Source organism: Nycticebus coucang, chromosome 22 (assembly GCF_027406575.1).
Source record: "Nycticebus coucang isolate mNycCou1 chromosome 22, mNycCou1.pri, whole genome shotgun sequence".
NCBI lineage: Eukaryota > Metazoa > Chordata > Mammalia > Primates > Lorisidae > Nycticebus > Nycticebus coucang.
Window position 1 is genome coordinate 48148562 of NC_069801.1, and position 12970 is coordinate 48161531.

General features: G+C 40.3%; 1 protein-coding gene across 3 annotated transcripts in view; it reads right to left on the reverse strand.

Moving 5' to 3' along the window:
- EPS15 (epidermal growth factor receptor pathway substrate 15) overlaps window positions 1-12970 on the reverse strand; it is a 164614-nt gene that overhangs the window by 80475 nt on the left and 71169 nt on the right. For all 3 annotated transcript variants that reach the window (XM_053577352.1, XM_053577353.1, XM_053577354.1), the window contains 3 exons: window positions 7848-7937; window positions 6463-6608; window positions 3158-3314 (listed from right to left, as the gene is read on the reverse strand). In XM_053577352.1, the coding sequence (XP_053433327.1) occupies window positions 3158-3314; window positions 6463-6608; window positions 7848-7937 (393 nt within the window). The remainder of the gene's footprint in view (window positions 1-3157; window positions 3315-6462; window positions 6609-7847; window positions 7938-12970) is intronic.

Here is a 12970-nt window from a genome sequence, read left to right on the forward strand (position 1 = left end):
CTTTGGTTATTTCAAGTGGATCAGAGAGGTCAGGGAAAGCAAGCTAAAATGCATACAAGGACCAAGTGACATGTGACAAAAGCATGCTGCTTAGGTATTTTCTCTGCATCATCTTTGCCGAATAAAAAAACCCTGTAACTTCAAAATGTATCTTATAAACCAAAAACTATTAAGCTAAAAAAAGGCATAAAATAAAGCTCTAACCTTGAGAGAGAGTAGAGTTAAGAAACTGACAGTACAAGAAAGGCGAAAAGCAGAGTGCAGCAGAATGGAAAAAACAGTCCAAACTAGAAAAAACACAGAGAGGAAAGCAACATTCAAAGAGGATTAGTCAAAGGTGCAAAAGATGCAGTAGTAAAAAATTTAGATTATAAAAACAAAAGAGATTATTTGAAAGGTAATGCAAATTTTAATTTTTAAGGTTAAAATTTTTGGTTAATAGATAAGACAACCATGATAAAATCCCATTTCAATGCATAATGCTGATATCTGACACAAGCAGACAAAAGTGTCTATGAGGCCTGGCAATTAAGTTCATGAACTGGTGCTACATACCTCATTGCTGAATATCACTATGGTCACCTTCGAAGTACTCCCCTTGGGAAGCTATGCACCCACCCCAGTGCCTACTCCACCTATCAAAGCAATTTTGGAACTCCTTCCGGGATGACCGTGAGAGCTGTCATATGACAATTAAGTTCATGAACTTGAAACCATGTGCTTATTATATGTTGGCAGCTCTGTACAAACAAGGCTTCACAACCTTGGAATATTAGTGTGTTACTGCTGTGTTTGTGTCAGTGTGTAGCAGTGTCTTGCTGAGTGGCATTCATTACTGTTCTGTATTTTTGAGTGCCATACAATGACAGCTCTGATGATCATTCCAGAAACAGAGTTCCAAAATGACACTGAAGAATGGATAAAGAGCTGGGCACGGTGGCTCACGCCTAATCCCAGCATTTGGCAGGCCAAGGCAGGTAGATTACCTGAACTCAGGAGTTGGAGACCAGCCTGACCAAGAGTGAGGCCCAGTATCTAAAAAATAAATAAATAAATAAAAAGAAAAGAAAAATAGTCGGGCGTTGTGGCAGGTGCCTGTAATCCCAGCTACTTGAGAGGCTGAGGCAAGAAGGATTATTTGAGCCCAGGAGTTTGATGTTGTTCTGAGCTATGACACCACAGCACTCTACAGGGTGACAAAGTAAGACTCTGTCTCAAAAAAAAAAAAAACGAACAAAAAGAGTAAACTAAGCCTGGCATGTGGGCACAGCTTTCCAAGGGAAGTACTTCGAAGGTGACCATAGTGATATTCAGTAATGAGGTATGTTGCACTTTTTCTAACACAAGTTTGTGAACTGTCAGCTTTCTGTGCTCTAGTAAATGAACAGCACACAAATCTACTAAACTAAAAACTCTGTATACCAAACGTAACTACTAATATTTTAGGGACTTAAATAAACATAATTTACTTCAGAAATGTATCATATCTATAATTTGTGTTGGTAGAAGACTGAATAGGTTATAAAATGAGGAAGGCAAGAAAAAATAAAATTGCATAGGTGAAAGAAACGATGAAATAGCACAGTATTCCATAACTAAGATATGAGATATAACCATAAACTGTATGGTTATTTAGCAAAAGGTAAAAATATAAATTCTACAACCTTTATCTTTCTGAGTGGCACCACTTCCAGCCTTCTCCACAATTTACAGAACTTATGTCATATATCATAAGGAATCTCAAAAAATTCACAAAATGCTCTCCTCCCTCAAAAAAACCCCACAAAAAACATAAAACCAAATACTTATTTTACTAAAAATAACGATAAAAAGTCCTATAAGTAACTCTCTGTACCTGGTGGCTATAAATTTCATTTAGTTTAATTAGGGAAAAAATCAATTTTAACTTTTAGGTTTGTAAAAATGGGATTAAAAAAAAAAACTCGTGACAAAATTAAAGAAAAACCAAAATACTCCATTGATAATTTAAAAAGAGCTATCCTCACACCAACCATTTGACAACTTCTATTATTGTATATACAATTCTGAAGAATCACAATAATAGTTACTTAACAGGCCACAAGAAATTTAAAATACAAAGTATTTCTTATTTATTTATTTTTAGAGACAAGGTTTACACTCCATCACCCAGGCTGGATTGCAGTGGCATAGCTCACTACAACCTTAAACAACCCCTGGGCTCAAGTAATCCTCCTACCTCAGCTTCACTATAGGTGCTTAGCACCACGCCCGGCTACTTTTTCTTATTTTATTGTAGAGACAATATATCTACTTTTAAAGGCACATAATCATATAGTATGTTAAGTCCTTTGAAAGGTACAATAGGTTAGACATGTAGCTTACGCTTGGGAGGCCACAGCAGGAAGATATCCTGAGGCCAAGAATTTGAGATCAGCCTGGGCAATGCAGCAAGACCCCATCTCCACAAAGAAATTCAAAAATAAAGGTCTATTAAAGGTCTGGATATTGTAAATGCACTATATAGGTACCCATAAAGTTTGTGTGCACTTTTGTTCTAGGAAGGGTTTTTAGATAAGAAAAATCAAAGCACAATATGACTAAAACAAAGTAGTTCTGAAAATTCCTACTGCTATCCAAAACCCAAACATGCTTCTAACTGTTCAGACATGATGGAGTTCAGTTTAACACTTAGAAACAAAGTGTCATCTATGGCAAAACCACAGAGTTATCCTCAACATAACATTTTTTCTTGAAGGCTTTTTTTATGTAAACTTTACACCTAGCAATCATTTCCTAGATTTTATCTTCAAATTTGTATTATTTTCTATAAGAGTGAATCATCAAACCAAACAATAATCCTATAGCTTTCATTTAAATTTTGTATCCTATGCATAAAAATTGATTCATAAAATTGGAAAAAGGACATATTTTTTTCCAATTTTAAGATCAGAAAATAGTTGTCATGTTTAATGAATGGTGGGATAAATAAACTGCAGGCCAAGGATGTACTATAAGGCATGCCAGTGTATTATAGGCACAAATTAAACCACAAACAGCATACTCCCCTGCTCTCATCCAGATACATTTTCTGCACTAATTCACTCACATCTGTAATTTGACATAGCACTTGTGCCTTTGAAATCAATAATTCAGTTTTTCTTTTAAGTTGTCTTACCTTTTGTAAACTGGCCCTGTCTGATGGTGGAATCATCTCAGGAGTAAGAATGTGAGGAGGATCAATTCCCTTTATTAACTTTTGATTGATTAAGTGAAAAGCCAAGGCAAATTGATCCTTTGAAAGCCTCCCACAGTTCTTTGTGTCACATAATGCCCTGTACAAATAAACAAAATGAAGAATATATAAATGCCACAACTACTGTTCTAAAAATTCAGGGGAAAGTATAACTATGCACCTTTCTAAAAATAATGAGCTGAATTTAAAAAGACAGTCGCACCAACCTGCAGCTTAATGTTATCCTGGTGCTGAGCAGGATCCTCTAATCTAAGTTTACTTTGTGCTTTCTTACCAATTTCCAGAACCACTACACAGTAAGAGTTAGAGTAGACCAAAGAATCCCAACATTCTCTACTACCCCAATTTTTATTTATTTATTTATTTTTTGAGACAGAGTCTCACTTTGTTGCCCCCAGTAGAGGGCTGTGTCATCATAGCTCACAGCAACCTCAGACTCCTGGGCTCAAGAGGTTCTCTTGCCTCAGCCTCCTGAGTAGCTGGGCACCCGGCACAACACCTGGCTATTGTAGAGGCTGGTCTCGAACTTGTGAGCTCAAGCAACCCACCTGCCTCGGCCTCCCAGAGTGTTGGGATTACAGGTGTGAGCCACCGCACCCAGCCCTATTCCCCAAATTTTTACCATTAGGGCCGCGCCTATGGCTCAAAAGAGTAGGGTGCTGGCCCCATATACTGGGGGTGGTAAATTCAAACCTGGGCCTGGCCCAAAAAAAACAAAAACAAAAAAAACCTGCAAATTTTTAACATTAAACATTGTTACAGATGAAACCTAAGTCTCAAAAAACTTTGATTTGTTGGTGGCACCAGAATAATTCTAAAATAAGCAAAATGTTCATGTCAGCTTGCTTCCTGCAACTCCTGGATTAGGAGGCTACAGGGATCATAGGCCACAGCAGAAGGAACAGCTGCAAAATAGTATTACATGGGAGGAGAGGGCAGCAATCTGGAAAGCTGGAAAGCCTCACAAAAATCACATGCCGAGTTACAGTAATGGTTTTATTCTCTTTTCTTTCTTTTTTTTTTAAAGGCTCAGCTTCCTGAAATCCTGATCTGTTTAATGCATTGAAAGCCAATGGAACCTGATATAAAGACCATGGACTGGCAGCACCTGTGGCTCAGTCAGTAAGGCGGCGGCCCCATATACCGAGGGTGGCAGGTTCAAACCCGGCCCCGGCCAAATTGCAACCAAAAATAGGCAGGCATTGTGGCGGGGGCCTGTAGTTCCAGATACTCGGGAGGCTGAGGCAAGAGAATCGCTTAAGCCCAGGAGTTGGAGGTTGCTGTGAGCTGTGTGAGGCCATGGCACTCTACCGAGGGCCATAAAGTGAGACTCTATCTCTACAAAAAAAACAAAGACCATGGACTATGGTGTCAAACTTGAATTCCTGCTTTTTACTTATTTCTTCTTATGGCCTTAGTCAATTTTTTAAACTCTCTAAGCCTTGGTTTCCTCATTTCTTTTTTTTTTTTTTGGCAGGGGCTGGGTTTGAACCCACCACCTCCGGCATATGGGACCAGCGCCCTACTCCTTGAGCCACAGGCGCCGCCAGGTTTCCTCATTTCTAAAGTAGAGATGATTACACTCTTTGTTTGAGATTATGATGAGAATCACAGACATTAAATAATAAGTCTGGACATAATGGCAAGCCTATGACAACTGGCACTCACTGAGCCCAGTGCCTACTCTAGGCACTCAAAAGCGGCAGCCATTACTATTATGCATATTTAATCTTTCCTAGTCTTGGTTCTTGTTCAAGATAGATCTACTGTCTTCCTCTGTTCTTTTCTAAGTTCTTCTTTGCACCTATGAGGCTCTACTTTTGATGTTTGGTGTTAGGTACACTGGTAGCAGGCACGTTATAAAGCACTTTCATACAGATTATCTCATTTTATGTGAAATTCATGAAAGACACTAAAGTTTGTCCCTCTCTGTCTCTTCTTTTAAGAAAGAGGGCCTCATTCTGTCACTCAACACCCAGGTTGCAGTACAGTAGCAAGATCATAGCTTACTGGAACTCTGGAGCTCCAGTGATCCTCCCATCTCGGCCTCCCAAGTAGCTAGAATTACAAGGATATAGCACCATACTGGGTTAATTTTTTTTATTTTTTTATAGAGAAGGGGGTCTCACTACATTGTGCAGACTAATCTCAAACTCCTGGCCTCAAGCAATCTCACATCACAGTTATGAGCCACCAGGCCCAGCCAGGTCTGTCTATTTTTATTTTTATTTTTTTTTGAGACAGTCTCAGTATGTGGCCCTCAGTGGAGTGCCATGGCATCACAGCTCACAGCAACCTCAAACTCTTGGGCTTAAGTGATTCTCTTGCATCAGCCTCCCAAGTAGCTGGGATTATAGGCACCCACCACAATGCCCAGCTATTTTTTTGTTGCAGTTATCATTGTTGTTTTTCAGGCTCAGGCCAGGTTCAATCTGGCAGCCTCAGTGTATGTGGCCGGTGCCCTAACCACCTAGCTACAGGCACTGAGCCAAGTCTTTTTTTAAGGACCAAGAAAATTATTCCTATGTAAAGGTTTAAAAGTATATATATACCCTACAGAATTATACAGCTATGCCCTGAAGATACTAGTTTTTATCATGTTTAAATTTCAGATATTTATATTCTCCTAAAATTTTAACTTTTACTGATATAAACAGCTGCTGTATTTTAACATTCTAATAACAAGAAACTGACACTGTCAATCTCAGGCAGCCCACCTCAGGCAGCCCATTCTAAAGCTTTTGTCCACTACCCAGAAGAATTCTTAAGATTTAAATTTACTCTATAAAGAACTCTGAAACAAAAACTGCCCAATTTACAAATGATGAAAAGAAAGGAAAAAAAAAACAAAAACAAATGATGAAAAGAAAGAATGCATAAAACTGGAGTTAATGCAAAATCTTATTGTGTGTGTGTATATAAACATATATAATTTTTATTTTCACTGGGTAAATATCTAAAAAGTGATATTGTGGTAAGTATAATATTTAACTTTATAAAACTTTACGGAAAATGACTCACAATATTATGCCATTTTGCATTCCCACCAGCAGTGTGTGAGAGTTTTCCAGTGCCTTCACATCCTTGCCAACTCCTGGAACTGTCAGAGTTGTTTTGTTTTGAATTTTAGCCATTCTTGTAAGTATATACCAGCATCTTATTGTGGTTTCAGTTTCCTTAATGGCAAACCGTATTTTTTTTTTAAGTCAATTTAAATGAAGTCTTACCAAATATGGGCTAGTAAGGCAGAAGGTAAACCTGTTTTTAGGAAGATTTCACGGACTTCCAATCCAGATACAAATCCATCCATATCTTTATCAGTTTTCAGGAAGATGTCATCATATTTTGCTTTTTCTGCAGGGGATACAACCCACTATGGGGAAGGAAAAAATAAAAAAGTTATTTCTGACAAAATGAAACAAACTGAAGCGTAAAATGAAACAAACTGAAGCATCACTCTTTCAGTCTACAACAGCATATCACTAATTTTGAACAATTCGACCCTACTGACTATAGCAACAGTGTATCACTGCCCTAGCACATCTCTCTCAAAATGCTGTGGCAAAGAAAAAATAACAGAAAAAATATATATTGGTTAGCTCACGCCTGTAATCCCAGCACTGTGGGAGGCTGAGGAGGGAGAATCGCTTGAGCTCAGGAGTTTGTGACTCGCCTGAGCGACAGTGAGACCCCGACTCGTGAAAAAAATGGAAAAACCCAGCCGGGCGCCGCGGCGAGCGCCTGTAATCCCAGCGGCTTCCGGAGGCTGAGGCAGCGGGGTGCCTGCAGCCCGAGTCTGAGGTTGTGGTGAGCTACCACGCCCACTGCACTCTGCTCAGGGGCATAGGGTGGGACCCTGTCTCAACAAACAAACAAACAAACAAAAAAAAAAAAAATATATATATATATATATATTGGTCAGTTAGAGCTGTATTTAGATACATATGTTACTGTTTTTTGAAGTAATAAATAAACTCAAGCACAGTTAACTCTTGATTTATGAATGCTTGTGTTAATATAGATAACTGAGTCTACATAAACAAAACATTCAGATAATTCTCCATCTTCCTTTTTTTACGTTTCACTCAGCAATCTTCACTACAGCCAAACTAGCTGATTCGCTTCTGTCATTCTCTGCCTTTATTCAACCAGACAAGAGACAGCTGGAGGGGGAGAAAGGCCTTCTACAACCCAGAATTGGACAGTCTGATCCTCTAAAATCAAGACTTCACTAGAGATTAAACAAAAACAACTATTAATTATACCAGGGCAGGCACGCCATGTTAGCACAGAGCGTCTTGCATTTCCAACTTTAATCCTCTAAGGCCAAATGCAGAAGGAATATCTGTCTCCTCTGGAACATCATATTATGCAGATTCAACCAGAGGGAGCTATGAATTTTTTATCCCTTTGATGGTTCCTTTTATCTTTATCAAGTAATCAACTATTAAAAGCCATGCACTTTGTTAAAAAAAAATCCTTTAACACTGACAAATCTATACCTGTCTTAATAGTGCTTTGGTAGGTAAAATGCCTACAGGTGTAAGGAGTACTAAGATTCCTTGGCTGATGCTGAAGAAGGAATCAACCACACAGAGCCTGACATACTGACCGTTTTTCTCTTAGAAGGTGGCACCAAGGCTGGAGGCAAGGACATTGGCACAGGTTCTTTCTCCAGTGCACAGTACACCAAAAACATGGCCTTCAAAATAAATGAAGTAAGGTTATATATATTAAAACAATTTAATAGTCACCAAATTGATTATTGTTCAAAAACAAATCATCTTCAAGCTGTCTCAGATCCTTTTTGAAGAAATTAGGCTGGGAGAGCAGCTGTCACAGCAAGATGGTTGGTGTTTGCAGGTGGTGGCCGCCATCATTCGTGCCTGCATGGAGGTCAGTGCCTCAAGGCCTGGCTGCATGGAGCATCCACCATGAGAAGTGAGGTCCTGGCAGAGGAGTATAATAGCATGCCTCTAGGAAGCTTTAAATCACCTCTGGGAAATACAGGAATTTATTGGGATTCCAGAGGACCCATTGACACAAAGAACTGAAGGAGTGAAGGAGCCTATCAAGGATCTCCTGGACAAGATGATTGCCAAGGAGGAGAGCCTGAAGGACAGGCCCAGCAAAAGTACATCCCTCCGTCAGAAAGAGCCAAATGCTCTCTGCAGCAAGCTATACACCAAGCCACTTCAGTTCCACAGCACCCCACAGGGCTTGGGGAATCTGGCCTGGGTCTGAGATTTAGGAAAGAGCTTTGATTTGAGGGTGCAGGCAGAAGGCTTCCTGGCAGGGATGGTGTTAGGTGTTGGAAGTGTGAGAAATGTGCTGCCTACTTAATTAGTCCCTGCAAAGTAATTTTCACAGATGTAGAGTGAGATGAGACGACTGATGGGTGATCATAACAATTGCTTTTTGCTGTAGTTTTGCTTGGGAGGGCATTTTAATTGATTTTATAAACTCCGAGGAATAGGTGGGCACAGATGGTGCTGTGTTGTTCTTCCTCTGAAAGAAAATGAAGAGTTACCTTGGAAGCAAAAATACCTAGTGCTGGGGCAGAGCCTGTGGCTGTGTCAGTAAGGTGCTAGCCCCATATACCGAGGGTGGCAGGTTCAAACCCGGCTCCGGCTGAACTGCAACCAAAAAATAGCTGGGCGTTGTGGCAGGCGCCTATAGTCCCAGCTACTCGGGAGGCTGAGGCAAGAGAATCGCTTAAGCCCAGGAGTTGGAGGTTGCTGTGAGCTGTGTGATGCCACGGCACTCTACCGAGGGCCATAAAGTGAGACTCTGTCTCTACAAAAAAAAAAAAAAAAAAATACCTAGTTCTATAAGGAAACGTTAAACTATATATATATATACACACACATATATATCCTTTGTAGGTTTTCATACCCAGAAGCTGAACCAGCAGTGCACAGTCCAGTCTAGTGTGCCGTGACTGTCGTCTCTGTGTGAGAGAGGCTGCTGTGCTGTGGTCCAGTGCAAGTCAGGAACTGATAACATGACTAACGGATGGGCTTGGAAACTTCTCTCTTAGAATCAGTAAAAAATGTCACAAAACCTAGGACAAATGTAGAACTTGGACAACTAACATTGCCCCTATAGGTTCTCAGGTCTTTCTTATATGGTTAAGAATAATTCATATATGGCAGCTGAGAGCAATCAGACCATGACATCAGTGGAGTTTCCTGGAAATCAACATAAATGGCATAAATACAATTGATTTTGGACATCAAGTTTTTCTTTCATTAGCCTTTTTTTTTTAGCTTTCAATGTGAAATTGAGAAGTTAGGTGTACAGTGGTATATCTCCCGTAAGTTACCTGACAGTTCCTATTTCACCAATGTTAAATAAAATTCTGAAATTTATAGGATATATTACTGCCTCTTTTTACTGATTAGGAGAAAAGCAGCAGCTACTAAATTGATTTTTATTGCTAAAGTGATGGAGATAGGATTATTAGGATGAGCATTTAACTAGGAGCTAGGTATGCCCTTCTACAGCTAACCCAAAGCAAGGTTTCCAACCCATCTATACTTCTGCAAAGTGCCCTGGTACACATGTCAAATTCACAGAGACAGCAAGTAGAATGGTGGCTGCCAGGGGATTGGGGAAGGAAAAAATGGGGATATGTTAAAGGGGTATAAAGTTTAATTTTGCAAGATGAAATGAATTTTGGAGATAGATGATGGTGATGGTTGCACAACAATGACTGTACTTCATACCAGCAAACTGTACCCTTAAAAATGGTTAAGATGGGCTCAGCGCCTGTAGCACAGTGGTTACAACGCCAGCCACATACACTGAAGTTGGTGGGTTTGAATCCAGCCCGGACCAGTTAAAACAACAACAACTGCAACAAAAAATACTGGGAGTTGTGGTGGGCACCTGTAGTCTCAGCTACTTGGGAAGTGCTTAAGCCTAAGAGTTGGAGGTTGCTGAGAGCTGTGACACCACGGTACTCTACCGAGGATGACATAATGGGACTCTGCCTCAAAAAAAAAAAAAAAAGAAAAAAAATTGTTAAGATGGTCTGGGTGCAGTGGCTCATGCCTGTAATCCTAGCACTTTGGGAGGTTAAGGTATGATATTCACTTGAACCAGGAGTTTGAGATCAGCCTGGGCAACATAGCAAGACCATGTCTCTATAAAAGGTGAAGAAAAAAATTAGCTTATCAAACCGGTTCATGGCTGTAGAGCTTCCCTGGGAAGCTGAGGAACAATGATCATTTAAACCCAAGAATTAGAGGTTACAATAAGCCAGCGGTTCTCAACCTGTGGGTTGTGACCCACAGGAACTGTATTAAAGGGCCACGGCATTAGAAAGGTTGAAAACCACTGCAATAAGCTATGATGGTGCCATGCATCCCATCCTGGGCAACAGAGCAAGACCCTATCTTAATAAAATGATGAAGGTGGTGGACTTTATGTTACATTTATTTTACCACAATTTTAAAAATTAGAAAAAAGGAAAGGAGGGCAGTGCCTATGGCTCAGTGAGTAGGCTCTGGCTCCATATACCAAGGTTGGCAGGTTCAAACCCCGCCCTGGCCAAACTGCAACAAAAAAATAGCCGGGCGTTGTGGCAGGCGCCTGTAGTCCCAGCCACTCAGGAGGCTGAGGCAAGAGAATCACCCTAGCCTAAGAGCTGGAGGTTGCTGAGAGCTGAGACGCCATGGCACTCTAGGGCAACAAAGTGAGAGACTCTGTCTCTAAAACAAACAAAAAAAGAAAAAAGGAAAGAAAAAGTGCCCTGGTACTTATTCACCTTTCCATACTGGCGCCTTTCCTTAGGAGAACCTCTCTGTGCCATGTTCTATTGGCCATCAGTTGACTTATACATAGGTTTATAATTTAAGTCTGTCATCTTACAAAAAAAAAAAAAAGGCGAAGGCGCCACCTGTGGCTCAAAGGGGTAGGGCACCAGCCCCATATGCCAGAGGTGGCGGGTTCAAACCCAGCCCTGGCCAAAAACCGCAAAAAAAAAAAAAGGGGGGGGGGAGAAGAAATTAGGTGGGGGAGGAAGAGGAGGAAAAGAGGGATAAAAAGTAAGAAAGGAGAAAAGGAAAGAAATCATATTAGAAAGATATCCTTAGCAAAAACTTAAAAGACATACCCTTCAACTATAGTACCTGTAATATCAAAGGCAAAAGACAATTTGGGAAAAAATGTCAGTAAAGAAAGAGGTAATCTCCCTAATATACAAAGAGATTCTAAAAATTAAAAGAAAAACCCAAGCCCTGCAGCAAAACAGAGTATGAACAGATATTTTACAGAAAAGTGAATACCGTAAATGGTCCGCTCTTAAAACATACAAAAATGCTCAACTGCACTCACAAGAAAACTGTAAGTTAAAATTGCACTGAAATACCATTTTCCACCTAATTGGCAAAAAATCCAAAGTTTCATAAAAATATTCTGTTTGCTAACCTATGGGGAAATTCTCATACATTGCTAATGGAAGCTGAGGGGTAGCAAAATACGCCACCCCAAACATGTTACTTTGGTATAAAGATTATTTTGAACTGAGGGCAAATGAGAAGTAGCAGATATAAGAAACATTCTCTGCCCTCCCCATATCTGTTTAAGTTCTCTGCCCTCCCCATATCTGTTTTATCTAGCCTCTATACAAGAAAAAATAAAAACCTCCTTCCCAAACAACTTTAGACCCTCAGAAGTGTGGGGATAGCACCAGAGGAATCCCCCCAACAAACTTTGCTAAATAGTTTTTACCTACCAATAGTTTCTCACATCTTTAATTTACAGCCATTAAGGACTCAAGGTCCTTTTTCATCTTTCCACTTCTCTAAAAATTTATTGTTCTTTGTTGTTACAAAAGCCTGAGTTGTGAACCACCTCTTTGACAGTTGCTCTGTCCCTGAGTTTGTTAATCTGACTTTTGTTACAGGGGTCCCGGCCATGAACTCAGAAGAGTAGAGGGAAAATTATTTTCTTCCTCTAGAGAGCTCAACTTTGAAAAACAAATGGGGAAGGGAAAGGGGCAGAAGGAGAAAAGAAAAACAAAAAAAGAGCTCAACTTGGTACCATCCCTATAAAGAGCACATTGGCAACATCCATCAAATTACAAATGTACTTTCTCTTTGGCTCAGCAATCCCACATCTGGAATCTATCCTTAGATTTATCTGCCTACTTATGAAATGCTGTAAGAAAAGCCAGGCATAATGCTCACACCTGTAATCCTAGCACTCTGAGAAGCTGAGGGGGGTGGATAGCCTGCACTCATAAGTTCAAGACCAGCCTGAGCAAGAGCGAGACCCCTGTCTCTAAAAACAGCCAGGTGTTGGGTGGCGCCTGTGGCTCAAGGAGTAGGGCACTGGTCCCATATGTCGGAGGTGGCAGGTTCAAACCCAGCCCCGGCCAAAAACCACAAAAAAAAAAAAAAAAATAGCCAGGTGTTGGCAGGTGCCTGTATTCCCAGCTACTAGGGAGGCTGAGGCAAGAGAATCACTTGAGCCCAAGAGTTTGAGGTTGCTGTGAGCTGTTTGCCATGACACTCTGAGGGTGACAATGAAGGACTCTGTCTCAAAAAAAAAAAAAAAATTGCTGTATGAAAAAGGTTATTAACTGCGGCATTGTATCAGACCAGTTTTTATCTACAAAAAACTGACTTTAAAAATTATTGGTGCCTCAGTGGGTAGGGCGCCAGCCCCATATACCTAGGGTGGTGGGTTCAAACCTGGCCCCAGCCAAACTGCAACAAAAAAATAGCC